This window comes from Globicephala melas, chromosome 1 (assembly GCF_963455315.2).
Source record: "Globicephala melas chromosome 1, mGloMel1.2, whole genome shotgun sequence".
Lineage (NCBI taxonomy): Eukaryota > Metazoa > Chordata > Mammalia > Artiodactyla > Delphinidae > Globicephala > Globicephala melas.
This window is the reverse complement of record NC_083314.1, coordinates 113,615,149-113,640,815: the sequence shown is the minus strand read 5'-3', so window position 1 is coordinate 113,640,815 and position 25,667 is coordinate 113,615,149. Positions and strand designations below refer to the sequence as shown.

General features: G+C 42.8%; 1 protein-coding gene across 3 annotated transcripts in view; it reads right to left on the bottom strand.

The window, feature by feature from the left end:
* The window catches only part of MCOLN2 (mucolipin TRP cation channel 2), a 61,317-nt gene that overhangs the window by 24,487 nt on the left and 11,163 nt on the right, over positions 1-25,667 (bottom strand). For all 3 annotated transcript variants that reach the window (XM_030866091.3, XM_030866097.3, XM_030866101.3), the window contains 6 exons: positions 21,482-21,641; positions 14,408-14,581; positions 12,496-12,649; positions 5,301-5,385; positions 5,100-5,196; positions 3,202-3,301 (listed from right to left, as the gene is read on the bottom strand). In XM_030866091.3, the coding sequence (XP_030721951.2) occupies positions 3,202-3,301; positions 5,100-5,196; positions 5,301-5,385; positions 12,496-12,649; positions 14,408-14,581; positions 21,482-21,641 (770 nt within the window). The remainder of the gene's footprint in view (positions 1-3,201; positions 3,302-5,099; positions 5,197-5,300; positions 5,386-12,495; positions 12,650-14,407; positions 14,582-21,481; positions 21,642-25,667) is intronic.

Sequence of the window (25,667 nt, the reverse complement as noted above, 5' to 3'; positions counted from 1 at the left end):
GAGTGTGTCCAGCGGCCCGGGTGTCTGAGGGCAGCTCATCCTAACCCTAAGTGGGTTAGGAGCATGACCAGCAAGGAAACGTAATTCACTGAGCGAGTTATTTAGCCTTGCTAAGCTTCAGATGCCTCGGGTACCAAAGGGGAGCATAGCTGTACCAGCTTCACGCGCTGTCAGGAAATCAGGTCAAACAATCCCTGTTGAGTGCTTGTCAGTGCCTCGTACGGAGCACTTACCTCCACCTTTGGCCGTTTTATCCTTCACAAGTTTAAGTTATCTGGAGATACCATCTAATGGGTAGGTAGGAAAACAACCTGACCAAAACCCAAGACCATTTTTGGGGGGAGGAGCCATGGAATGAGGCAGAGGGAAGAGGGGCAGTTCTTGGGAAGATGGGACCGCAATCTTAAAAAAATGCAAGAACAGCCTCGAGTACCTTCCTTTCTGACCTATGACTAGAACAAAATTTCTAAGATTACTTGAATTGGGCCTTATTTACAGATGGGAAAACTGAGGCCCAGAACTAGGAAGATAAACCGTCCCTCCTAACAGAGAAATCAGTATTGTATTGTTTCAATTTGATTTATTGAGAAGACTAGTTTGATGTGGCTACAAAAAGTATCTTATAAACATCATAATTGCTTTCTTCTTCTACTGAAATTATGTTATTCTCACAGGAACAGTTCCTAAACCTGGGTTTGTATAACACTAGTCCAGAGAGATGCCTCTGGAAATGTGGTTAAGAAAATCCTACCCCACCCAGTCCTTCCAGGGGCCTGAGAAGTCCCACACACACCACCACTGCCGCCTGTGTGACCCTAACCAGGGCTTCCCACACTTACTAAACCCCATTTCCCTGGGACATACGTTTACATCACCCATCAGTGGGGAGTCCTGTCCATCAGGACCTACCTCCTCCAGCTCCCATGCCCAAATGGCTACATTTATAAAATCAAGTTAATGTGAAGATTAGTGGCACACTGGGCATGGGTATTAGAAGTCAGAAAAGGCAACTTGAAGTTTGTATGTAAAAATGCGCACTCCCTTATATTTCCGCTTGAGATAACATAGGTAATGACAAGAAGGAGAGAGAAGCTTCAAGGTCAGCACGTGGATGTGAATATACCTCAGAATGTTTTGCAAATAGCACAAGGATCCCCCCAGCTCTCACCCTTGCCTTTGTTCTACTTCCCCAGAACCAGGGCAATCAATCCATCAGACAGCTTCCTATACAAGAAAAAAAAAAGTCCATTTCCTAAGCTGGTTTCCAAACTTCAGCTTTTTAAGACTTGTCACATCATCTTAAATTTGTGCTCTCCTAGTGATGGCGCAGCCCTGGGAGAAGCATATATAAATGTCAGTGCTTCTAGCTGTGAGATTGTGTTTCTCCTCACTGGCCACAGGAGGGAGCCAGAGCGCCTCTCTTCTGAGCAAAGGCGAGGACAGCTCCCCCAATATTATAAGGATGCCCGTGGAGAGGAAGGAAACCTTGTCCTGGCAAACGTGTTTGACTGACTAACTTATTTGGTCAAATGACTATACCAAACCACATTTCCTATTTGACAAGGGTTAGCTTTTATCACATAAAATGGCTGCAGCCTACACTCGGACTTGGAAGACACGTGTCTGACTTGCGCGTTTCTGCTGGGGAGAGTGTGTCTGCTGCGGAAGAATACCCACTTTTAAACAGAAACTAAAACTGTGTACTCTGGTGAGAGGCTGGAGTCAGCTAATGGGACTAAAGAGACAAAACTTCAGGGGGCTTCCCTGGTGGTGCAGTGGTTGAGAGTCCGCCTGCCGATGCAGGGGACACAGGTTCGTGCCCAGATCAGGAAAAATCCCACATGCCACGGAGCGGCTGAGCCCGTGAGCCATGGCCGGTGAGCCTGCGCATCCGGAGCCTGTGCTCCGCAGTGGGAGAGGCCACAACAGTGAGAGGCCCGCGTACCAAGAAAAAAAAACCAAAAAGAAGCCAAAACTTCAAAATCATCAGGACATATTAGGCAACCGAAAAGCAACAGGCCACAAATTGAGTCTAATTTAAAACTAATATAAAATAGTTAGGAATCCCAGGTATTTTACATTTTATTTTGTTCTGATAATCTGGTCAAAGGCAGGTTCAGTTAAACAAAACTTGTAAATGAAAGAATACTGATCACCCATCATTAACATCATCCCAACCCCCGCAGTGAGAATGGGGTCTGAGTAGCCCACTTTAGTCTGTGGATCAGGAGGTATTTCCTGAGTAATGACTGAGTAAATGACGCAGGTTTGTCCAGGCTGCTCTCTGGGCTCTGAAGGCCTTGATCCCACTCCACTGTCACAGGCTCAGATCAAATCATACCTTCTCCAAGAAGCATTGCTGGACTCTATGTCTCACTCTGTCCCCGTCAAAACGAACCTTTGCTTTCTTTTTTTTTTTTTTTTTTTTTTTTTTTTTGCGGTACGCGGGCCTCTCACTGCTGTGGCCCCTCCCGTTGCGGAGCACAGGATCCGGACGCGCAGGCTCAGCGGCCATGGCTCACGGGCCCAGCCGCTCCGCGGCACGTAGGATCTTCCCAGACCCGGGCACGATCCCGAGTCCCCTGCATCGGCAGGCGGACTCTCAACCACTGCGCCACCAGGGAAGCCCAACCTTTGCTTTCTTGATGCTCATATCTTCTGTGCCTCCACCACTTACTCCTAGTCAGGACACGCTAGAGATTTTACAAGCATGCCAGTGCCCCTCACGAAGGCGTTTTCTTTCTTTTCCAGAGCGCCTACAAATACTGTGTGCCAACTGTTGTTCTCAGCGCTCTGCTTTACATACTCATTTAATACTCGACATGCTGGAAGGTAAGTACTATTATTACCTTCATTTTGCGGAGAAGGACCCTGAGACAGAGAGGTTAAGCCATGTGTCCAAGATCACAGGTACAGGAAACAGAACCAAAACTTGAACCCAGGTAGTCTGGCTCCAGAAACTGCTCTTAACCGCTGGGCCACACGACCTCTCCTACAAGGTCTGTAATCAACATTTGCTGAACTGAACAAAAATGCAAAGCTTCGGGGTATGCTTAACAGAAGCGAATGCTCAAAATGTGTTTTTTTGGAGCCCTTTATTCTTATCATCCTCCAAATAAACCATTTATAGACCCCAAATCCTAAAATGAAGTGACAAAAATCTTCCATAATCCACCATGGGCAAGCATATAACATACTTACTAGATCCGGAGATGTTCAAGTCTTTACATTCCTCGATGTTAGCGTCACTGTCAAAGTAGATTTTGATTTTGCCACTGTGAGCTTTATTGTCAAAGATAATCTGGAGATACAAATTGACGAAGAGGTTACGGCCCAGCAGAAAGTATGACTGGTTAGATCAGTTCTGCTTAAAATATCAATGGCATCCAGATAGATATCCAGATCCAAAGAGAGTTAGACTGATGAAAATGTCCTCATCCCATGATTCCTTCACAACTTCCTATTATTAATGAAAAAATGTGGTCCAAAGGGGGAATGCATGAAATTCTACTCAAAGCACATTCGGATTCAGAGAAATTCTAAAGCAAAACAGCCAACCAGTAACTAGTCCAAAGAACAAACGTGAGAATTCACCACCAATTTTTGACAAGAGAACACAAAGACCTCGTTTATTACACTGAATGGAATTTACAAGCATTTGCCTTAATTTAGTCCTTTGGGTATGAAACTCTAGATGTTCACTAGGCTAGAAATTATTTTTCTATTTGCTTCAAACGCTATATATATGTTTTGAGAAGTGCTACATGGGCTTTCAGAAGTGGCAAAGATTGCTCCAGGGTTATGGGTTGAATTTAAGATTTCCAAATGCCCTCAATCTTCCACATTATGTTTCAAGCATTTAAAGTTTATAAGTGAAATATGCAGCGTATTTTAGGGGCTTTCCTGGGGGAAAATGAGGCCTTGAATGCCAGGGCTAGCGAAGTTTGGTCCTAGCTCATAGGTATAGAAATGAGGTCTGTATAGCTTAATTCTCGAATCTCTGGGTTGGTCATAACGATATTCTTAGATTACACTGAGAATGTGTAATGTGCACGTGGCTTGTGCTCAAAGATGTTCAGGCACCTGTGGGTTTAACCATAGATCACATACACGTTCAGCTCTCCAAGCTTTGCCTTGCCTTGGATTTAATAATGCGTTTTGTAATGTGTGGGTCACCCCAGGGAGATTAATCATGCTACTCTCTGGGGGAGACATTCTTCCTTACTACATGTCACAATTTATAATTAATTTTTTTGTTGACTTGTTTTTCTATCTCTTCCACTAGGCTGTAAGCTTCCTGAGGGCCATGGTACCTCTAGAGCATGGCAACTTGCCTGCTGCCTCGTAGGGACTCACTGAGCATTCAGCGATTGTTGTTGAATGAAGCATGCTTCTGAATTGCTAAAACAACAGCTACATATAACGTCCAACTGAGCATTCAGTTCTGCCCATCAAGAAACATGAAAGAAGGAAGGGAGGGAGAGAAGAAGGGAGTAAGGGAGGGAGGGAGGGAGGGACGGAGGAAGGAAGGGAGAGAGGGAGGGAGGGAGGGAGGAAGGAAGGAAGGGAGGAAAGGAGGAAGGGAGGAAGGAAGGGAGAGAGGGAGGGAGGGAGGAAGGAAGGAAGGGAGGGAGGGAGGGAGGAAGTCCATGGCACATGCCTGCCCCTCCCAAAATAAAAGCTGCAGCAATTGATCCTTTGCAGATTAGCCTTCAGACCAAGGGGGCACTTTCTGCCTTGAGGTTTGAAAACATTTGCTACAACATTTGCAAAGACCTTCCTTCGAAGGTGGGAAAAACGTTATAGGCACTTAAAACACAGGTCATAAGCTATTTTTAAAAATGTATTCGGAGAGTAGGAAGTCAAAGTCCACTTTGAAAACTCTTCTCAACCCCAAAATCTAGTTTTAAAAAGTTGGAATGGGCTTGTATCATTTTTAGAAGTCACGGCCTCTGGACCAACGATGCTATAAAGTGGCATTAAAACTGTTTTAAACACAACTGCATCAAACACATCTATAGGCAGAGGTGCTTTGCACTCTGCACCTACAAAAGGAGTAGAGAAAAATGATAAAATGGCTTAGTAAAATAGACACTTGCCGTATTCTGAAAGATGTAACAGTCTGGTAGCTCTCGGGAATGAATCGTCTGCAGGTCAATGCCTTTGAGATGAAAGGAGATTTCAACTTGCAAGAGGCTGAATAGAAAATATTACAAGGTATAAATTGCCATAGTCTTCCTCCCCTACTCTCCTTTCCCCATCTGCGTCTCCTGGGCAATGAGACTCGAAAGCATATTTACCGATAAAATGCCAGTCTGAAGAATGATGAGTTCTTCCAGTCCTGAGGGTTCTTGGAGAGGGTCTGGAGGTCTAGGTGAATGCAGTCTAGGGCCATGAAAAAACCACAGTGACTGTCAGGCAAGAATCAGATGCTAAAACCAGTGGGCTGAAGTGTGATGAGAGCAGAGGACTCAACAAGTTCCAAAGCATCTCTCCACAGAATACTTATTAATCACAACAGGGAGACCAGTAACTTTACAGTGGGGAACCTGGCAGATCCCACCCTAGCCAAGTGATCAAAGTTAACATCACCAGGATTGAGATAATGAGACATCATGTGCCTCCTGAAATAACGTACCATTTGTGTGGTATTTCTGCCCCAAATGCGTAACCTCAATCTAGGCACAAAGAAACAGGAAAACTAGGGGCTTCCCTGGTGGCGCAGTGGTTAAGAATCCGCCTGCCAATATAGGCGACACAGGTTCGACCCCTGGTCTGGGAAGATCCCACATGCCATGAAGCAACTAAGCCCGTGCGCCACAACTACTGAAGCCCGCATGCCTAGAGCCCGTACTCCGCAGAAAAGAGAAGCCACGGCAATGAGAAGCCCGCGCACCGCAACTAAGAGTAGCCCCCGCTCGCCGCCAACTAGAGAAAGTCCACGTGCAGCAACGAAGACCCAGCACAGCCAAAAATAAGTAAGTTAATTAAAAAAAAAAAAAAAAAACACACAACAGGGCTTCCCTGGTGGCGCGGTGGTTGGGAGTCCGCCTGCCGATGCAGGGGACGCAGGTTCGTGCCCCGGTCCGGGAAGATCCCACATGCCGCGGAGCGGCTGGGCGCGTGCGCCATGGCCGCTGAGCCTGCGCGTCCGGAGCCTGCGCGTCCGGGGCCGGTGCTCCGAAACGGGAGGGGCCTCATCAGTGAGAGGCCCGCGTACAACAAAAAACAGGAAAACTCAAGGGAGGGACATTCTACTCTTTAAAAATGTCAAGGTCATTTAAAAAAAAAAAAAAAGCCAAGAACTCAATTTTTCTCCAGATTATAGGAGACTAAAGATACATGACAACTAAATGCAATATGTGATCCTGGACCAGGCAGGTTAGGCATGGCTTTTGCTGTAGATAATGTTAGGGCAGTTGATGAAATATGAATAGGGTCTGTAGATTATAGTATCACATCCACGTTAACTCATGCTTTTGAGCACTGTTCGGTGGTTATGAGGAGCACGTTCTTGTTTGGGGAGATGCACACAAGTATTTAGAGGTAGGGGCCTTGTGTCTGCACCTTCGTCTCATAGATTTCAGGAGAAATTTTTTTATGTAGGAAGAATGATAAAGCAAATGTGGTAAAATGTTAGCATTTGGGAAAGTTAGACGAAAGCCATACAAGGACATCTTTGTGCTAGTTGGCAACTTTTCTGTTTAGTCCGATACTTTTCCAAAAAAAAAAAATAAGAGAAAGAAAGGAACTTAGATTGTACTCAAATAAAAATAAATTATGAGCTGTAAACTATAAAAGAATGATTCCAAGAGCCGCACATAAAAATAAGTCTCATTATTGTGTAGCCTAACACTTTGGCAGGAAACCGAGGAGGTCTGGAGACAATGAACACCTTTCATGGTCAACGCCCTTCAAGGTCACTCAGCCCTGATGCCAGAAGTGGTGTGAACCAGCCTGGCTGACTCTCACCTGGGCTGCTGCTGCCCCCTTTGTGCTGCCTCAAGAATGGAAAAGTCAGGGCCTCCTGCAGTGCCTGACACTCAGTAGGTGCTTGAGAACCCGGGTAGGCCCTATGGCTTGTTCTCTGAGAATCTTCTCTCACAATTTGACTCTTTATTTGCTTATCTATCTCCTCAACTAGAAGATAAGGTGCTTGAGAGCAAGGGCACGACTGCTGTGGCCGTTGAACACCCATTGCCTAGTATATAGGACACTCAAAATATGGAGGACACACATTTTATGACAATCAGGTATCCTGGGCCAAAAACAAGGACACGGAGCTGAATGGACAGCTCAACAGCCACAATGTTTAAGAAAGGCAGGTGTCAGAGGGGGTGCCTCCCTGTGTTTGGCAAATGGACCATGAGTATCAAGAAACAATTCAATGTTGGTTTTCCTGACTGGGCCTTGATTGATACAGTGAGGGCAGTTGATCAAAAGAAGCTTTTTTTATAGGAAACTAAAGATAGAATGATACAGATAGCAAAAACATACAGGGACTTACTCTCTGCCAGGCACTGTGCTCGGGGCTTTATAGGTTCTCTCATTTAATGCATCATCCTGTTTAACCCCCCGAAGCAACCTTGTGAGACATACACTATTGTTGCCATTTTACAGATGGACAAACCGAGGCACAGAGAGGCCAAGAAACTTCCTCAAGGTCACACACCTAGCTGGTGGCCAACCAGAAATTTTTTTTTTTTTTTTTTTTTGCAGTACGCGGGCCTCTCACTGTTGTGGCCTCTCCCGTTGCGGAGCACAGGCTCCGGACACGCAGGCTCAGCGACCATGGCTCACAGGCCTAGCTGCTCCGCAGCATGTGGGATCTTCCCGGACCGGGGCACGAACCCATGTCCCCTGCATTAGCAGGCGGACTCTCAACCACTGTGCCACCAGGAAGAAGCCCCTAACCAACCAGAATTTAAATCCACATGTGCTCAGTTCCAGAGCCTGAGCTCTTCACCAGTACATTGATGAGGCTGACCTCTGAGCACCTATTTCGGAAACTCAAAAGGCCCAGGCTCCCTACCTGACTCATTCACTTATTCAGTAAATATTTACTGAAAGCTTTCAGGGGCCAGGCATTGTGCCAGGCACTGAAGGTAGAGCGATGAACGAGACAGAACGAGGTCTGTATGGAGCTCACACTGTAGTGGGGGAGATAAACCAAGAGTGAAAAAATATACACAGGACAATTTCACGGTGTGCACAGTACTGCCAAGACACAGTGAAGTGATGGAGGGTGGGGAGGCCCTACCTGAGGAGAACTGTTGGGAAGGGCTCTGAGGCACTGGGGCTGTTTAATCCGACACCTGAGGGAGGAAGGAGACCCAGCTGAGCACAGATCCAGGGGGAGCGCTCCGGGCAGGACAAAAGTAAGCACTAAGTCCCAGGCAAGAAAGAGCCTGACTTGTTCAACAAACAGCAAGGAGGCAGAACCAGGGAAGCGGGGGCTTGGAGAGACAGGCGGGTGGCCGGTCCTACAGAGACTTGTGGGTTTTATTCTAAAAAGATGGGAAGCCACTCGTGGTTTTTAGCCCAGGGAATGAGATGTCCCAATTTAGCCAATTTTTTAAAAAATATCATTCTGGTTGCTGAGGGGCAGGGCAGGGGGTGGAGACCAGTCCAAGCAAGAGCGGCAGCGGCTTGGACTACAGAGGTGGCAATGGAAATGGAGAAACCAACACATTCAAGTTTGGGGCTTGAGCAACTGGGAGTATGATGGCATGATGTGAAAATGTTGGTTTCGTTTTCCGAGATGGGCAAGAGTAGAAAGAAACAGGTTGAGCCAGGGGTAGGGGGTGGAGGAGGCTTGAGATGTTCTGTTTTGGACACAGCAGGTTTGAAATCCCTATTAGAGTCACAGAGGGGGTTGTCAAGTGGTTTGTCAAGCAGCCGGCTGAATGGAGGAGGAGTCTGGAACTCAGGGAGGAACGGAGCTCAGAGATGCGAATTTGGGTGCAGAGAGAGGGAGGCGACTTCGCAGAGCTGAAAGGGGTGGGCCCTGGTGCTGTGGGAGGCCTTTGGCCGCAGCCTCGCCTCTGCAGCACCAGGCTGACGGGGAAGCCTGCTGGAGGTGCTGTGTGCAGAGGTTTGCAGATGTGTGGCAGTGTGAGCGTGTTCTGCTCTGGCCCGTTTCTCCAGGAGGTATCAGCAGCTGGGGCACCAGGGCTCGGCCACAGAGGTGACGGCTGGCAGGATCCAGGTGAGAAAGAAGGGAGAGGCAAGTGCCCGAACCGCTTCTGTAAGGGAGTGATACTGATGGACAGAGGTGTCCAAGCTGGTACAGGGGGCACTGAAGGCCGATGGTGATGGACAGTATAAAATGTGTGAAGCTGGTAAAAGAGAGAGAGGTCTGTGCGAAGTCAAAGACCGCAGCTGCAGAGTACTGAACCGGCGCTTCCCAAGCTTCATGTGCGTATATGTCATTCAGGGATCTCGTTAAGATGCAAATTTGGATTCTGCAGGTCTAGGGGGGGCCTGGAGATTCTGCATGTTTCACAAGCTCCTGGGTGATGCCCATGTTACCGAGTTTAGAGTAGCAAAGACCCACGGTCACTGAATCGCTGCATGACCTTGGCCTAGTCACCAAGCTTGACTGAACATCAGTTTCCTCAACTTTAAAGTGAAGGCCAAACTGAGGCTATTTAAGGCCCTTCTACCTTCAACATTCTTATTCTAAAGTAAAGGAAAAGGAAAAAATAATATTTAAATTAAACTTATCTGGGCAAATGACTGTATTCTGAAAGAAGGAGGAATTTGTTAAAAATCTGTGTGCCCGATACTGTCCTAGGTCTTCTTCTCCTGTATTTCATTCATTCTAAGACATGAATTCACTTCGCTGTACAGTATAAACGAACACAATATGGTAAAGCAACTATACGCCAATAAAAATTTTTTTTTAAATGAAAAAAGACATTAAGTTTTTTCACTTTCAAATGTTTATAAAACAGGTGCGTTTTTTAAAAATTGATGACGGATTCAGAGAAATAGGACAGCACATGTTAGTTAATGTTACACTATCTGTAAAATTTGCCTTATAAAAGTCTATTTGATTATTCAGATCCTGTAATTGTAATAGGAGGACTACACTTTAGCTACATGCACATTCAGAACTCTCTGGAGTCTGCCATATCTCATGCTACAGTCATTGCTAATGAGGCCACCAAGCACTTGGTGGCAGCAAAACCTAAGAACTGAGATTTTTTTTTAAAGCATGGCAAAAGCCCCGAGTAAAACATCAAACTTCAAACAGAACAAACTGATATTGGAGTAGCAGCCTCATCACTCAAATGAATCTCATTTACAAGGCAGAACACTCCAGCGAATGAAATAACAACCCTCTCAGAGACAAAGGGAGGGTGGATTCAATATGTTCTTAAAATGGCAGGTAAAATGATGAAATGGTCATAATGTTTCATGCTAAGAATACGTGGAAAGAAGATAAGAAATTCAAAATCTGCATTATAGAAAGTGAAACACTGTAGTAGAATGATATCCATCTAAATGTTGTAAAAAAAAATTTTTTTTAACAGGATTCATTACAGTACCCCCAGTGAAACTGAACTGTAAAGCTATAGGTCTAGAGGCAGGGACAGAGGGATAGGCCCTCAGCATGAATTAGGGGAAACCCTTAGCTTGAACTGTACAATCAATCGTGCAGCTAAACATAAACCCACCAGGAAAGCAGCACACAGGCAGATCTCTGCGCTGAGCACACTGAAGGATGCTTCTCTTAATCATAAAGATACCACAAAATTCATAAATAGGTAATCTAGAACAGTTTCTGCTAATTCACCTATTTAAACTATAATGCCACACCAATGAAGACAAACTCAATCCCTATTTATACCATCTGCAGGCTTCCTCCAATGTGTCCAAGACAAGAAAGTCTAAAATCCAGTATCAAGCATTTTTAAGATTATTTTTTACACCTTTTGAATAGATACATCAAAAAGTTCTCTTTGATAAGTTGTATTTAATTTAATAAGTCAAAAAATATAATTAGCTTGCTTCAACAGTCTCTCTTAAAGTAAAGTCAAATTAATAGTCAACTTCTCTCCATTTGGTTAAAAATATTCCATATGATGGAAAGGAAATGACCGAGGACACCAATGTCCAATGGTCAGGGAATAAATCCTGCTTTCTGCTCTGTCTCGCCTAGCCACTGATACTGACTTTGGCCACATTTCTTTAATCAATTTTCCAAGAAAAATCAGTTGAAGGAAACAACATATGAATCACTGGAAAATAGTCGTATGATTCATCCAATTAAGGCTCACATTTTTAAGAGGACAAGTGGTCATGGCTCCTTTGGAGCAGAGGGTCACTGCACAAGCTTTCAGCTCCACCTCTCAGTACTCCCAGTTACAGGAACTGCCCACGGCGGGGAGCACAGCTGACAGCGCAGGAGAAACATGCAGGGTGAAACTGGATCAGCCCCTGCAGACTGACTACCACACAGACCTCAGGATAGCAGAGCCTGCAGGGCAATAAGATAAGGGACATTTCAAGGCTGCTGGCCACAGAACCAAGCTACTGATGGGTCTCTGGAAGCAACCTGGGGACCCTGACAAGTGCTGGCTTATGGGCTGTTTCTTTTAGAGTCAAGAGGGTAGGACACATTTACTCCTGAAAAGATTCTAAACAGGTAGCCTGTGGGAAATGAATTAGAACCTTTACTTCACAGGGATGTTCTTCTATTGTATTACCAAGGCACCTTAAAATCGGGTTATAGGAAATATGGTCAAATGAACTCTGGAGCTCTCTTTTTAATAAAACCACTCCAAATTTACACTGCTACTAGGACCCGGATTTCTGACCTGTTAGCTCCTTGAGGAGCCATGACTGGTTAATCTCTGCAACCCCAGTTCATAAAACAGGGAGTGCTTTAGGCGTGATAACTGTACACCAAAGGTTTGTTGAATGAAAGACAAAACCTCCCGAGCCTCAGGTCAGATACTTTGCATTTATATATGGAATGCTTTTAAATTCTTAACAGAATGTCGCAAAACAATTCTACTTGATTACATGTTAACTTTTTGCCAATCTCCAAACAGAGAAAATGAGTTATTAATCACAATTCATCTCTGAAGAGCATTAACATATTTAACAAATGATAAAAGCAAGAGTACCCAGCATTTTCACTCACATTATTTCATTTAACAAATACAGTCTCATTTTTTTTCAAAAAGCCTAATCCCCCCCTCACGGAGGGAAAAAATTAAACAAACAGGAAACACCTGTGCATTTACCCCCCAAAACCAAAAATCTTGAGTTGCACCAAAGAGATGCACAAATGTTCCTGGTCCTGTCACAGCACACCCATAGTTTCCTGAGCCAAAGCTCTTTGCAGGCAAACGTTAAAGCCTCAGATAGGTCAGCCGTCACAAAAGCAAAGTTGTTTCATTTGGGCTGCCGGCGCACGAGGGTGTTTTTTGCTCTTACCACAGAAGATGATAAAGAAATATAATGAAATTATCACTGTATTACCTATTTCAATGTCGCTGTCAATATTTAGCGTCTCATTAGAAGGAAACATGGCCCCTTTCTTGTAATGCTGCTTACAGACTTTTAATCCAATTCTGTTGTCTTCATTTTCTCCATAACCAAGGGTCCCCAGAGATAAATTCCTTAGCCGATGAAACTATTAAAAATAGTTAAATAAAGACATTTATGAGCTTAACAAGTTTCATCAGAAGTTACAGCACATGGAATATACTTTTAGCTATTTTTTATTGTTTGTCTCATATCCCTCAGTAGAACTCCCCAATGTAAAACACCACAAGGTAATCTTCTTGGGTTGAGCAGAAACACACGGCGTCACAGAACTCGAAACTAAAGTGCAGCCAGAGGCTCCCACCTACTCAGAGCCAAAGTCAAGGTCCTGCCTATCTCTCTGAACTCCCAGCCCACTACTGGCCACTGGCTCCACCCCGCCACCTCCAAAGCCACACTGACCTCCAGGCAGTTCTGGAGCTCTCTAGGCACACTCCTGCCTGGGGCCTTTGCTGTTCCCTCCGCCTAGAAGCCCAGGTACCTATCTGCAAGGTTCACGTCTTCAGACCTTGACTCAAATATTACCGCCTCCATGAGGCCTTTCCTTACCACCCAAAGAAAACTGCAAACATCCATCTCCAGTGCACAGGCACCACCAGGCAGTCCAGTCTCCTCCCTTGCTTTATTCCAGTTATCATTTTCAACATACCTCTGAGGACCCAAGCCATCCACACCCACCGCTTACATTAACACAGCTTTACCATCTGCCTATCTGTACTACCAGGGCTTTACTGGCCCCTATCTTCATTAATATGAATTTATTATTCCAGGAAACTTTTGCCCAGGAACATAAAAATTGCAAGTAAGTGTATTATTTACTTCAGGAACAGCCCCAAACCTCATTTAAATAGATGATCATTTTGAAGATGTAGTCTAATAACTCCCAAGACTCTCTGAACATCCCCCACCAAAACCCTCATCTTGTTATGCCCACCAGTCCTAAACTATTATAGGATGATCTTTACTCAGTTCTTATCCAGCTCCCCTCACATTGAAAGACATGCCTTAAACCAGACTTCAAAATCTATAGCCAGACTTTGCACTCTACAACCTATGGAGAATGGTCAAGGGACCATCTCTGCTACCACTGTTAGCAGTGAGCTCAGTCTTGCTTCCCAACATGCGTTTTTTTGTTTGTTTGTTTGTTTGTTTGTTTTGGTGGTGTTTTCAAGGAGTCAGCATTCTGTACTATATTTTTCACTTCTTTTCATTTCTCTGGCTCTCCCCTCTAGAATTAAGCTCTATAAGGACAGGAGTTTTGTCTGTTTTATTCATGCTATATCCCCAATGTCTAGAACAGTACCTGGTACATACTCGGTACCCAAATATTTACTGAATGAGTAAATGAATGAATGAATGAATAAGAAAGAATAAGAATTTCTCTCCTTTAAATATTTTCTTCAGGCCTACCAATCTGGTTTCTCAATACTACCTAGACACAAATATTATCATATCCTACTCCATATTCTTAAAGTTCAGCTAGGCTTATTAATGCTAAGACATCAAAATTGAGATGCTAGAATCTTAGATTTGGTCTCTCATTCATCAAACCTTCTGAGATTACAAGCCTACTTTTAGCTATTTGGCTATTTGATCTGCGGTAATCTCCCAATAGTAGCGGGTGGGAAGGGATAAATACAAACATAAATCTTAAAGAAAAACTTAAAATAGGCAAAATCTATTGTGTGGAAATGTAGCTACAGAAAAAGCAATAAACTTTTGGCAGACTATGCAAAACTTAAATCAGAATATGTTAATATATGTATAATTTTTTTCTTTGCTAAGACAACAAGGTCAAGGATCAACATATTCTCAAAGTATAGGTAAGTCACAACAAAATACTTGCCTGACTAATAGCAAAAAAGATGCTCTCATAGGTGTCCTCTTGAGTATATACACTGCAACTGTATTCATCTTCATCTACACCGGAATATCCTTTCAAAAACAAGTGCTTAAAAGCAACAGTGTTTTCTTCTTTGAAGGCAACCACCAGCTGGTTACTTAAACCAAAACGAACAAGCTAGGAAAGAAAATCAAACAGAAGTATATGAATTTTACCATTTACCAGGGGAGGCGAATGCCTTCTTATTATCGTGAATCCTCACCTAAAACATCAGCCAGAAAAATCTCACTGCTTTGGTTTTTACTAATCATATCAATGTCAAAATACAGGAACTCTTTCCCCCCAGAAATAACCTCACCAAGCTAAATCAGCAATTCAAAATAGCATAAAATTAGAAGAAATGAGCACTCCCAGCGACTAACAACCTTACTGGCCTTTAATGATGGGGAAGGAGAAGAGGAAGGAGGAATCCAAGTCAGTTATGTCTGAATCCATTTTCCGTTTTCTTTTTTTATAGTTCTGCTATTTTTTCTTTTCAAAAAAATTTATTTGAAATATAGTTGATTTACAATGTTGCGATAGCTTCAGACGTATGGCAAAGTGATTCAATTATATATATATATATATATATATTCTTTTTTACATTCTCTTCCATTACGGGTTATTACAAGATATTGAATACAGTTCCCTGTGCTATACAGTAGGTCTATTTTTCTTATACTTGCATTTCAAATTTATTGTTTTCAAAACTGATGGACATTTGAGCCTTGAACAATGCGGGGATTAATCCAAGTATAATTTATAGTCCGACCTGCGAATTCGAGGATTCAACCAACCGTGGATCGTGGATCATGTAGCATTGTAGTATTTACTACGGAAATACATCCTCGTATAAGTGAACCTGTGTGGTTCCAACCTGCTATGTTCAAGGCTCAACTGTGCTTAGTAAACCACTAATTCATGTGCTTGACTGCTATTGGACAGTTAAATCTAAATGATTTCACATTTAGAAATTGGAAGTATTTTAAAAAATCATAACAATGTTTTGCACGTGGCTTTTGAAGAACATTTTTGAAAAGTGGCCTGTATAGTACTTCCTCCAGCTAAGAGGTAATTGTTGTCAAAGGAATTCAATTCCTCTAGCTCTGCAAGAACTCGTATGAGATTTACACCTAAGAGTTCCTGTCTCCAAGATCTACAGCATCAAAGCACCACAAAGGATAACAGGGGTCACTCCACCTCCATGATGTCTACCCAAACACTGTCACCACGCACCCACCTTCTTGTGATAAAACTCCTACTTATTCCTCCTTATACTGTATCACAGTACAGGGTTAGATGCCAAGGGCTCTCTTCACCAGAAGTGAATGTATTCTTTCTGCCCTTAAGTTTTCTTCTTGGAATCCAACAAGTAGGGAAAATTAGCAGGCACTAAATGTCTACCCCTCAAACCCAGGAAATTCCATACACAAACAGCCTCTCTCTCCACTCACACTCAAACTCACACTCTGTCACATACTCTTTCACACTCACTCTCACACACCCTGTCTCACACGTACACCCTCACATGTGCTCTGCTGCTGTCGTTCTCTCTCCTTCTCACATCAACACAAATACAGACACACACATGCCATGGCAGAAGTCAGACCCTTATAAACACTGTCCCACACACCCTTCCCCATCTACCCACTTTATCTCCTCATCTGCTTTATAAGACAATGAGAGTCCAGAAAACTTAACCCAAACCTTCACCATGCTAAGTCACCAAAACAATTTGGGACTCTGCTATCATGTGTGAAACCAGCAAGTTCAACAAGATGACCTTGACATTTGTGTTACCTGCTGTCACTCCATGGTTCAACTACCAGACCTTTCAGATGAAACAAATGTTAATTTGCACCTGCAAACTTACATAATTTTTTTAGTGATTTGTATTTTTTTAAATTTATTTCATTTATTTTTATTTTTGGCTGGGTTGGGTCTTCGTTGCTGCATGCGGGCTTTCTCTAGTTGCGGCGAGCGGGGGATACTCTTCGTTGTGGTGTGCAGCCTTCTCATTGCAATGGCTTCTCTTGTTGAGGAGCACGGGCTCTAGAGCGCAGGCTCAGTAGTTGTGGCACACGGGCTTAGTTGCTCTGCAGCATGTGGGATCTTCCCGGACCAGGGATCAAACCCTTGTCCCCTGCATTGGCAGGCAGATTCTTAACCACTGCATCACCAGGGAAGTCCCTGTATTTTTTTTATCTTTTAAATTTTGCCCGACTTTTTAAAAAGGCTAAATAATTTAAAATAGTTACCACTTTTCAGCAATTATCACACTCCAGGCACTGTACTAACTGCTTTACACGCACCATCTCCCTTACTAACACAACAATCTTATGAAAATGTTAATACTGTTAACCCCACTTTACATATGTGGAAACTGAGATTCAGTCTCATTACACTGCCCAAGACACCTAACTAGAATGAAAGCCAGGCCTAAATCCAAGGTCATTTTTATTATGTGACAGGAGTTCCATCTGCTGAAAAATCTGACTTCAGGACTCCTGTTAAAGAATTTAGGTGCCAGCTTTCCAGACCTGCAACTATTGTTTGAGAATGTACGTAGATGACACTCTTTAGCATCTGAACCTCACCAGATCACATTCCTCAAATACCAAGTCAAAGGACTGAGCCATTGCTTAACCCAGCTATTCTAAGGAAAATATCAGATAAGAAGTCCCACAACATCCAACCTGTGCTCAAAGCTAAGTAACCAAAGGCTGAAGATTCTTTCAAGCATGTGATGTCTATCAATGGTGCCTGTAGGAACTGCCAGAAAAGGAAAGGTCACGTTGCTTTCCAAAAGCTAAAAAAGTAAACCAGGGAAACAATACACACATGATTGTTCGGGGGTTTTATTAAATACTGACATACAAATGAAAAAAAAAACTGGTACACACACATGAATCAAGTTCTTCAGTCGAAGTTTACTGAGTGCTTATTCTGTGCCAAGCGGGGATACAAAGTGGACAAGGTTGACACTGCATAGTGCTGAATAACAGCTCTTATGTCCTGAGTGCCAGGCACTGTGCCTAAAATTTACAACTTTTATGTCTCACTTAATTTCCCAATACCCTCTGAGGGAGATATTATATTAGACTCCACAAGGACAGGGATTTTTCTTTTCTTTTTTCCACTACTTTGGGCTCAGGAACTGGAATAGTGGCCATCACAATGTCAGAGTCAAATACCGAATCTGTCCATCCCATTTTATACACCTGCAACCTGAAGTCAGATACTTTATCCAGGTTGAAACAGAAAAGTGTGAGAGCGGGGATCCAAACCAGGTTTGTTTGACTCACCTGTTCTCTTGACCACATGGCCTACAACCTCTCAAACTGAAATGCTGCCAACTTAACTCTAGAAGTGGGGAATATTAGAGCCACTCTTCCCACGCTCCTAGCTAAGCTAAAGAAACCCAAAAAGTGAATGGGGAGTGAATAACTCGACCAAGACAGCAGCATTCAATTTGCTGCTATTTTAAGCTACCACCTTATGTAGACTCAAAGCTCATTACCTCCATTTTGGGAATGAGAGAACATGGAGGTATAATCTCTGCTTGGAACCACCTCCATCTGGCATCAAGAACAGGAAGTGTTCTCCATCCTGTTGTTCACAGAACAAGCAAAGACCCACATGTATGGCCCCAAATAAGGTCGGGGGTAGGATTTGCCAAGCAGCTCTCAGCAGAGGAGAGAAACCCTGGAGGGGGAGATCATGAGGTCCCCTTCCTGCGATGGCAGAACGAAACACCCCCTACAGAGCAAGAGTGAAGAGATGATGGAGGATTGGTCAAATAATTTCATTTTTTAAAAGGGGCTGACAGGGGCTTCCCTGGTGGCGCAGTGGTTGAGAGTCCGCCTGCCGATGCAGGGGACGTGGGTTCATGCCCTGGTCTGGGAAGATCCCGCATGCCGCGGAGCGGCTGGGCGCGTGAGCCACGGCCGCTGGGCCTGCGCGTCCGGAGCCTGTGCTCCGCAGCGGGAGAGGCCACAACAGTGAGAGGCCCGTGTACCGCAAAAAAAAAAAGAAAGAAAGGAGGGAGAGAAACGGTTCCCCGGTAGACACAGGAGGAGGATTCTAGCTTAAGGAATAGCGTCCAAAAAAAAAAAAAAAAAAAGGGGGGTGACAAAAAAGTGCATTCTAGCCCCACTAACTAGATGTTAAGATTTGCTGAGGTTATAAGACAGAAAAATAATTACTCATTAAGTGCAGCCTGGCAAAGATTGTGAATTTAAGACCTGATTATGAAATCAATGAAGGAGAAAATATTCTGTACCAGGTAAAAACAAGACACCACTCTAATAATATACAAAGAATATGGGAGAGAAAGAGCAGATCTAGCAAAAGAATGTAGACACCTCTCTCAAGATTATAAATCACTGCAGAATGCAGGGTAGGAATGTCTAAAAAAAAAAGTTTCCTTCCCATCAACCGTGATAAAACAGAACCCATCCCATTAGACTTGAGGATGGAGTGCTAAAAGCGACAGAAAAAGAGGAGGAGGGAAAAGTGGAATTCGAAGGAAAGAAAGATATTTGAGAAATCTGTTCCAATTACATATCACCCAAGTAGCAAAACTTATTAGAAGGACCCTACAGGGGAACACAAGTTTAATCCACCACAATTTTGTTAGGGGAGGCCGGGTACAGTTACACAAAAAAGTAAATGATCGATTCCCAGAAATATTCTATTAAAAGTGAAATCAGGGATGTGGCCAGCAAGGGGTACTGGTGAACCCAGAAAAAACTACACGTTGAGTGATCAGGCAAGACTTGCAGGGGAGGTGGACTTCAAATAGCACCTGCATGATGAGGGAGAAAAAGAATCCCTCTGGACTTGGAGAGACAACAGGGCAGGGATGAGAATCACTGGGTGGGTCCATCTGTCTGGGATGTGGGGAGGAAACAGGAGATGAAAAGCTGCTGGAAAGGCAAGTTGAAGGAGACTGTGGAAATCTGTGAATTTCAGGCCACAGAGTCAAAATTTTGTTCTGTGGAAAATAGGGCTCTACAGAAGTTTCTGAGCAGGAGAGACACAATAAAAGCATTCTAAGAAAAAATTAATCTGACGTGTATTGAATGGACTGGTGCATATGGAGATAAAAAAGGTAGGCCTAAGATGAATTCCAGAAGCAGTCTAGTTAACTTATGTGTATTCCTCGAGTGCAAACTCTGAAGATCAACATCTAGAAAGAAACAGTATTTGAATAAGAGTGCAGACTCTGGAGCCAGACTGCCAGAGAGCTCAGATCCCGGCTCTGCCACTTCCTGGCTGAATGGCCATAGGCAAATTACTCAGCTCTTTTTGGTTCAGTTTCCTCATCCATACAGAGCGGGTAAAAACTGAACCTACCTCATGGATTCCAGTGAGGATGGAATGAGCTAACACACATGAAGCACTTACTGTGCCTGGCACATGGAATGGCTAGGCTACATGTGAGCTGTCAGCAGTGGTAACATTCACAGCTTATACTCCCAAGACAATGCAGAGCATATGAGGTGCTTCAGACACATTTTTAATTAACTAACAATGTAAGAGTTTGTGCTAGAGAGGAGATAGTGAATATGGCAAAACATAAAGAGATACAGTTTTGAAGGAAGACTCCATGGGATTTAGTAGTTAGCAGGACAAAAAAGGTAAGTCAAAGAGGGTGATGGTATTTTATGCCTAGGTAAGTTACAATTTTAATAACATTAATAGATCAGAAACTTGAAATGACAGCTGGTTTGGCAAGAGAAGTAATTGGGGAAAAATTAAAATTAACCAAATAGCAAAAGGGGACATTATTTCTCCTTCTTCCAAACACACTAGCAATGCACCTACTTTATAGGCAGGTTGCCAGAATTAAAACTTCAAAACCAAGAATTAAAATGAAAACAATTTTCAAAGAAAATAGGGCTTCCCTGGTGGCGCAGTGGTTGAGAGTCCGCCTGCCGCTGCAGGGGACACGGGTTCGTGCCCCGGTCCAGGAAGATCCCACGTGCTGCAGAGCGGCTGGGCCCGTGAGCCACGGAAGCCCGCGTACCACAAAAAAAAAAAAAAAGAAAAGAAAAAAGAAAATAGCTAAGCATATACATTTAACATTGGCCCTGCCTCTCATCTTTGTCTCTTTGGAAGTAACTTGTTTACCCTAAAACGTGATGAGCTGGTACAGCATGTCATGCAGTGACAAGACCTCTTTATGAACACAGGATAAAGATGCAACTTCAGTTATGGCAGGAGCCGCCTCTCTCATTTCTAAAACTGTAAAGAAGTGATTTTTAGAAAGGTATTTATTTTTGTGTTCCAGAAATCACATCTTTACAAACAGTTGTTATACTGATGACAGAATAATTATTTTCCCATGGAGCCTAATATCCCAAATTAGTACTGTTTTTAAAAGGCCGCATGTTTCAAATATAGTTACCTACAGAGAAGCCTCCCTAAAACTGGTTCAGTAGCACAGGCCCAAAAACTAGATGACAACTGATAATAAAGTGCTTAACAGTATGAATTTAAGCAAAAGGTCCCAGTGTAGTCTTTAGACACTCCTTATAGTGCCTGGGAAAGGGGATGGGACGTAGGTAAGGTGGGGGAGTATTTACTTAAGCACTTAGCTACTGATGAAAAGAAAACTTAGCATTCTATAAATCCAAAATCAAAACAGTCCAAAATGCAGATTTCCAAAGTATATTTATATAAGATGTATTTGAATAAAGATAAAAGATTTCAAGAACACAGATCACTTTGGACTGGGCAGCCTTCATGAGCCCTGTGCCTCATTCAGATATAGAAACCCCACACCCCCTTCAGATCTAGTACTATCTATATTTACAGAACCTGTGAGAGATGACCTCAGAGTCCCTCATTAAAACAAAGTCGGCATCTAAACTGAACTTCGACCTACCACCTGCCCTCCAGAATCAATATAATTTTACAGGTTTATGAACATGAGTGTGGCCTTTTCAGGACAAAAGTCAAGTGGCAGAACATGGGAAAACAGTTTCATCCTGGGGTAAGAAAAAGAACAAATGAACTGATAATATAATTTACCTGTGTGGTGACCATGACTATCTTCAAAATCTGCAAACCCATTTTCCACGGAATCTGTTGTCTGGCTCGGAATTTGTCACAAGGGTTCATGAAGTAAAACTTCAGGTCTTCTCTCAGACATTCTTCTGTCACCTCAGAATCAAGATGAGCCATTGCATCTCTGCCAAAGAAGATTAATTTTTAAATACACAAAAGAGCCTGTCCATCAGAAAGCTCCTGATTAATACTTTCCATTCACATGCTTTACCCATTCTTACAAGCAAAACTCTCTCCAGCCAGTGAAGTCCTTTTCACTTTAGAAATCTGAAAATGATTCAGGACCTTCTATCACCTGCCTTTACGTATAGCTACCCATCTTGTTCCAAGTGGCCATTACCAAAATTATAAAAATAGGATTTTATTTGCAAGACTTGTCAATTCCTACATCCTAACAGATAGCATTCACTTGTCACTGGAGTACTAACAAAAACTAGGTGGGATACTTTTGTGATATGCTAGGTGTGAAATCACAGAAATTTAGTACAAACTAATGGAATTAAATTGTTACGGAAATAGAGAATCTCTGTTCTATAACTCTCTGTTCTATAATCCTTGAAAGAAGGATTATGTCTCTTTTTTTTTGCATGATAGATCAGTGATTATAAGATCCCAAATTATAAATATCTTTAAAGTTAAAATAGCATCTCTCTATTTATGCCCAATCATATAATTGTGTCATCCTATATATTAGCAAAATTTTGCTTTTACTATTTCAAGGACTCTGGACTCAGAAATGGGCACATGACTCAAGCTAGGCCAAAAAGAACCAATGAAATGTGGTCACAAGACTGTAATTATAACCAATGGAAGAGATGTGGTCTTTCCACCAAGTAGTCCCCAAAATGGGGCGTGAAAAACAATCCACTAGGAGAATACAAAATACTAGTACTTCCATTTTATTCTTTATCTTAAAAACAAACAAACAGAAAAACGAGCTCTGCTAATAATATACCATATAAAATAACAGTGGTCTATAGTAGCATATAATTTATAAATAATATATACACATTGGGGATATGTGCTTAACTTTTACTGTTGAATGCATAATCAGCAAAGTTTGGGGATCACAGACTTAAAGCATAGGCTGAGTCTAGAATTCCTGGAAGTCATCTCACCATCTCGCCTGGAAGCCAGCATAGGAGAGCTTGCCAAAGAGTGGAGCTAACACAGAAGAGCAGTTAAGATTGCCTAATGACAACGTTTGAGTTCCTGGAGCTAGCTGTGCCTGAAGTCATGATTCCAAGACTTTCAAGCTGAGCCAATAAACACTCTTTGGACCTTAAGCCTGTTTAAGTTTGATTTCTGTTTCTTGAAACAGGAAGCATCTTGATGGTAAGTTTAATGAATAAACTCTATTAAGTTTAGCCGATCATTCAAGTTACTCATTTCTTAGAAAGTTTTTATAATTGGGGGTTTTCACCTAAAATATCTTAATGACATTTTTATATTGACTTAGGACCTATGTCATTTAGCTTGACTAACAAATTTAAAAGAAGCTCAAAGAAAAAATAAAAATAGAGAGACTATATTAAGGCTCATTTTAAGACTTTTTAAGCCTTATACTCAGTTGTTAATGATTTTCTATTTTTAAGTTAATATTTAGACCTCCTATTTCCAGAATTAGTAGGCCAGGTTATTTTGCTGGAAAGAAGAAGGGAGGGAAGGAAGGAGGGAGGGAGGGAGGGAGGGAGAGGGAAAGGAAGGGAAGGACCCATACTGAGAAATGATGGTCACAACCCAGCCCTTTGAGCCTCTTGCCTGGGTGAGCCAGGGAATGTTACACTGTGAGCTTGCTTGGTTCAGGGGGCTCCAGACTGGAATTGCCCTCGTCTCCTAGCAAACACATGCAGACCTCTCCAGACGCTCATCCTAGGACTTGGGGAGCTCTGACAAATAACTTGTAAAACACGTTGACTAACAGGTACTAATACATACCAGGCCCACGAAGAAACCAAGTAGCATGAAGCAGTCAACTAATTTCAGAAACAGCAGAAACAGGGTCAAGCATATCAGAATCAGACGCAGATTAGAAAACAACCATGCTTACCATATTTAAAGACATATAGGTAAAAATACCTATAAGAAAACCTTGGGAAAAACAAAAAAAAATGAAAAATCAATGACCAAAAGGGGTCTCATTTCAAAAGAATAAGAAGACTTTTTAAATGTGTTTGCCCTGCAGCGGCTATAGTTACCTCCTGATTTCATCTAACCAACTTACTGAACACTTCCTGTGCTGAGCGATTTTGCTGGGTGCTCCGGCCACAAAGCTGAATAGATGCTCAGCGTCCCGTAGGAGAGACAGACTTGGGAGTGCAAATTCACAGGTTATCAAACAGCTCAGTGGCTGCTGTACCATAAGTATACAGAGTATTATGCAAGCAGGGGTCTGCCTCTGGGGAGACAGGTTCAGAGCCAGAGGGGGAATCCCGTAACATGTCCTAATACACGGAGTGGCAGGTGCTACGGAGCACTTGATGAAGAGCATTGATCAAGGGAGGCATTTCCAAGAAGAAGGTGGCATCTTATCTGTGCCTAAGAGCCACATCCTCCAATAGGAACCTTCAGACCCCTGAGAACATGCCTGTGGAAGCTTCGCGGGCATGTTTGAGTGATACCAAATTCAGCGTTAACCACCATTACCTCAGTGGATCTGGGTTGCTAATGTATTCATCCTGGTGATTCACAATGTCTTTTCATTTAGTAAGATAAAAAGGACATCTGAAAAGTTGTGATAGAACCCTGAGAATAAAGGCATAGAAACTCCTCCCCCCAACATACCCTCGGCCTCTAGTGTGAGAAACACTGTACTGAAGAAAAGAGGAAGTTGTTTCCTGGAAAACAGTGGCGTGAAACACAGGGTAGCAGGTCAAGTGCTTGGTGAACACCTTGTGAGCCAAGCTCTGACAGAGACATTTTCCTGCCTTCCAGGAGCTCAGTCCAGTGGAAGGGAGAGATGTGAAGAGATAAAAGTATAATAAAATGTGTCAAGTGATATAATTGAAGTATGCTTTGAGGGCCCTGGAACAAAGAGAAGGGAATTGATGCAGCCCAATTGCTCCAAGAGGCTTCAAGTAATTCTTCCAGCTGCTGGTTTCCTCAACTAACATGGCCACTCCATGATCAGGAAATGATAACTGCTCTTAATAGTACCCTAAGAAACCTGATTAGGAAGGTAAGTCTCGACCAAGAAAAAAAAAGGCAAAGTAGCAGATAATGCACATGGGGATCACTCACTGTATTAAATTATTTACACTAATTATTTAAAAACCTCCCAAAGTTTTTCACTTAGGTGTTTAGAGAACAGCTGCAGTACTCATACCACTGTGGAGAATAAAAAGAAAAATGAAAAAGCTAGCATGAAAACCTTTCCCCTCAAGCGTGCAGGAGCCAATAGCTGAAATATAGGATGGTACTAGTCAAATGTGATCAACTGATGATACAACGATAAAAATACAGAAAAAATATTAATGATAGTTTGGTTCAAAAATTCTGGTATCTCAAGGAAAATGCAAATGTGTAAGCTTTCTAAACTCTACATTTCTGAAGGCACTTTACTGCCCCACTCTTCTCAATTTGTGGGTTTTCCCTAGTTCCCCAGTAGATGAAGGGTATTAAACATGGGCATGCACAGGTGCACACACAACCACACATCTTATCACTATATCAAAAATACAACAGTGCCGAAAAAAAAAAGTGCCAAGTGAAAAGAGGGAACACTAAAAAACAAAAGAGAGACAGGACAATATCATAAGACTAAAACATTAAAATATTCCTGCATTTGACACATACTTATCCAACACCTTCTAGGGCTGAGCACCAGGCTGGATGTTTGGTACAGGAGGCTTGAAAGCTGCAATCACAACTTGGTAAGCAAGAATTAGATCAGCAGGAGGAATATTGCAACTTCCATCAAAAACGATGAAAATCACCAACAGGTTTAGAAAAGGACAGAGAGTTGCTAAGTGGTGGGAACACAACCAGGAGAAGTGACTACACCATAAAAACAGTTAAGGAACAGAAATCCATGAAGATCTAAGTTACACTGATCCATCAATTGCAGGGCAGTCACGCAACTGAAACTGCAGGAAATAAATAAGAGCAATCACGACTCTTATGGATTATTTTTGTTTCACGAAACCATAGG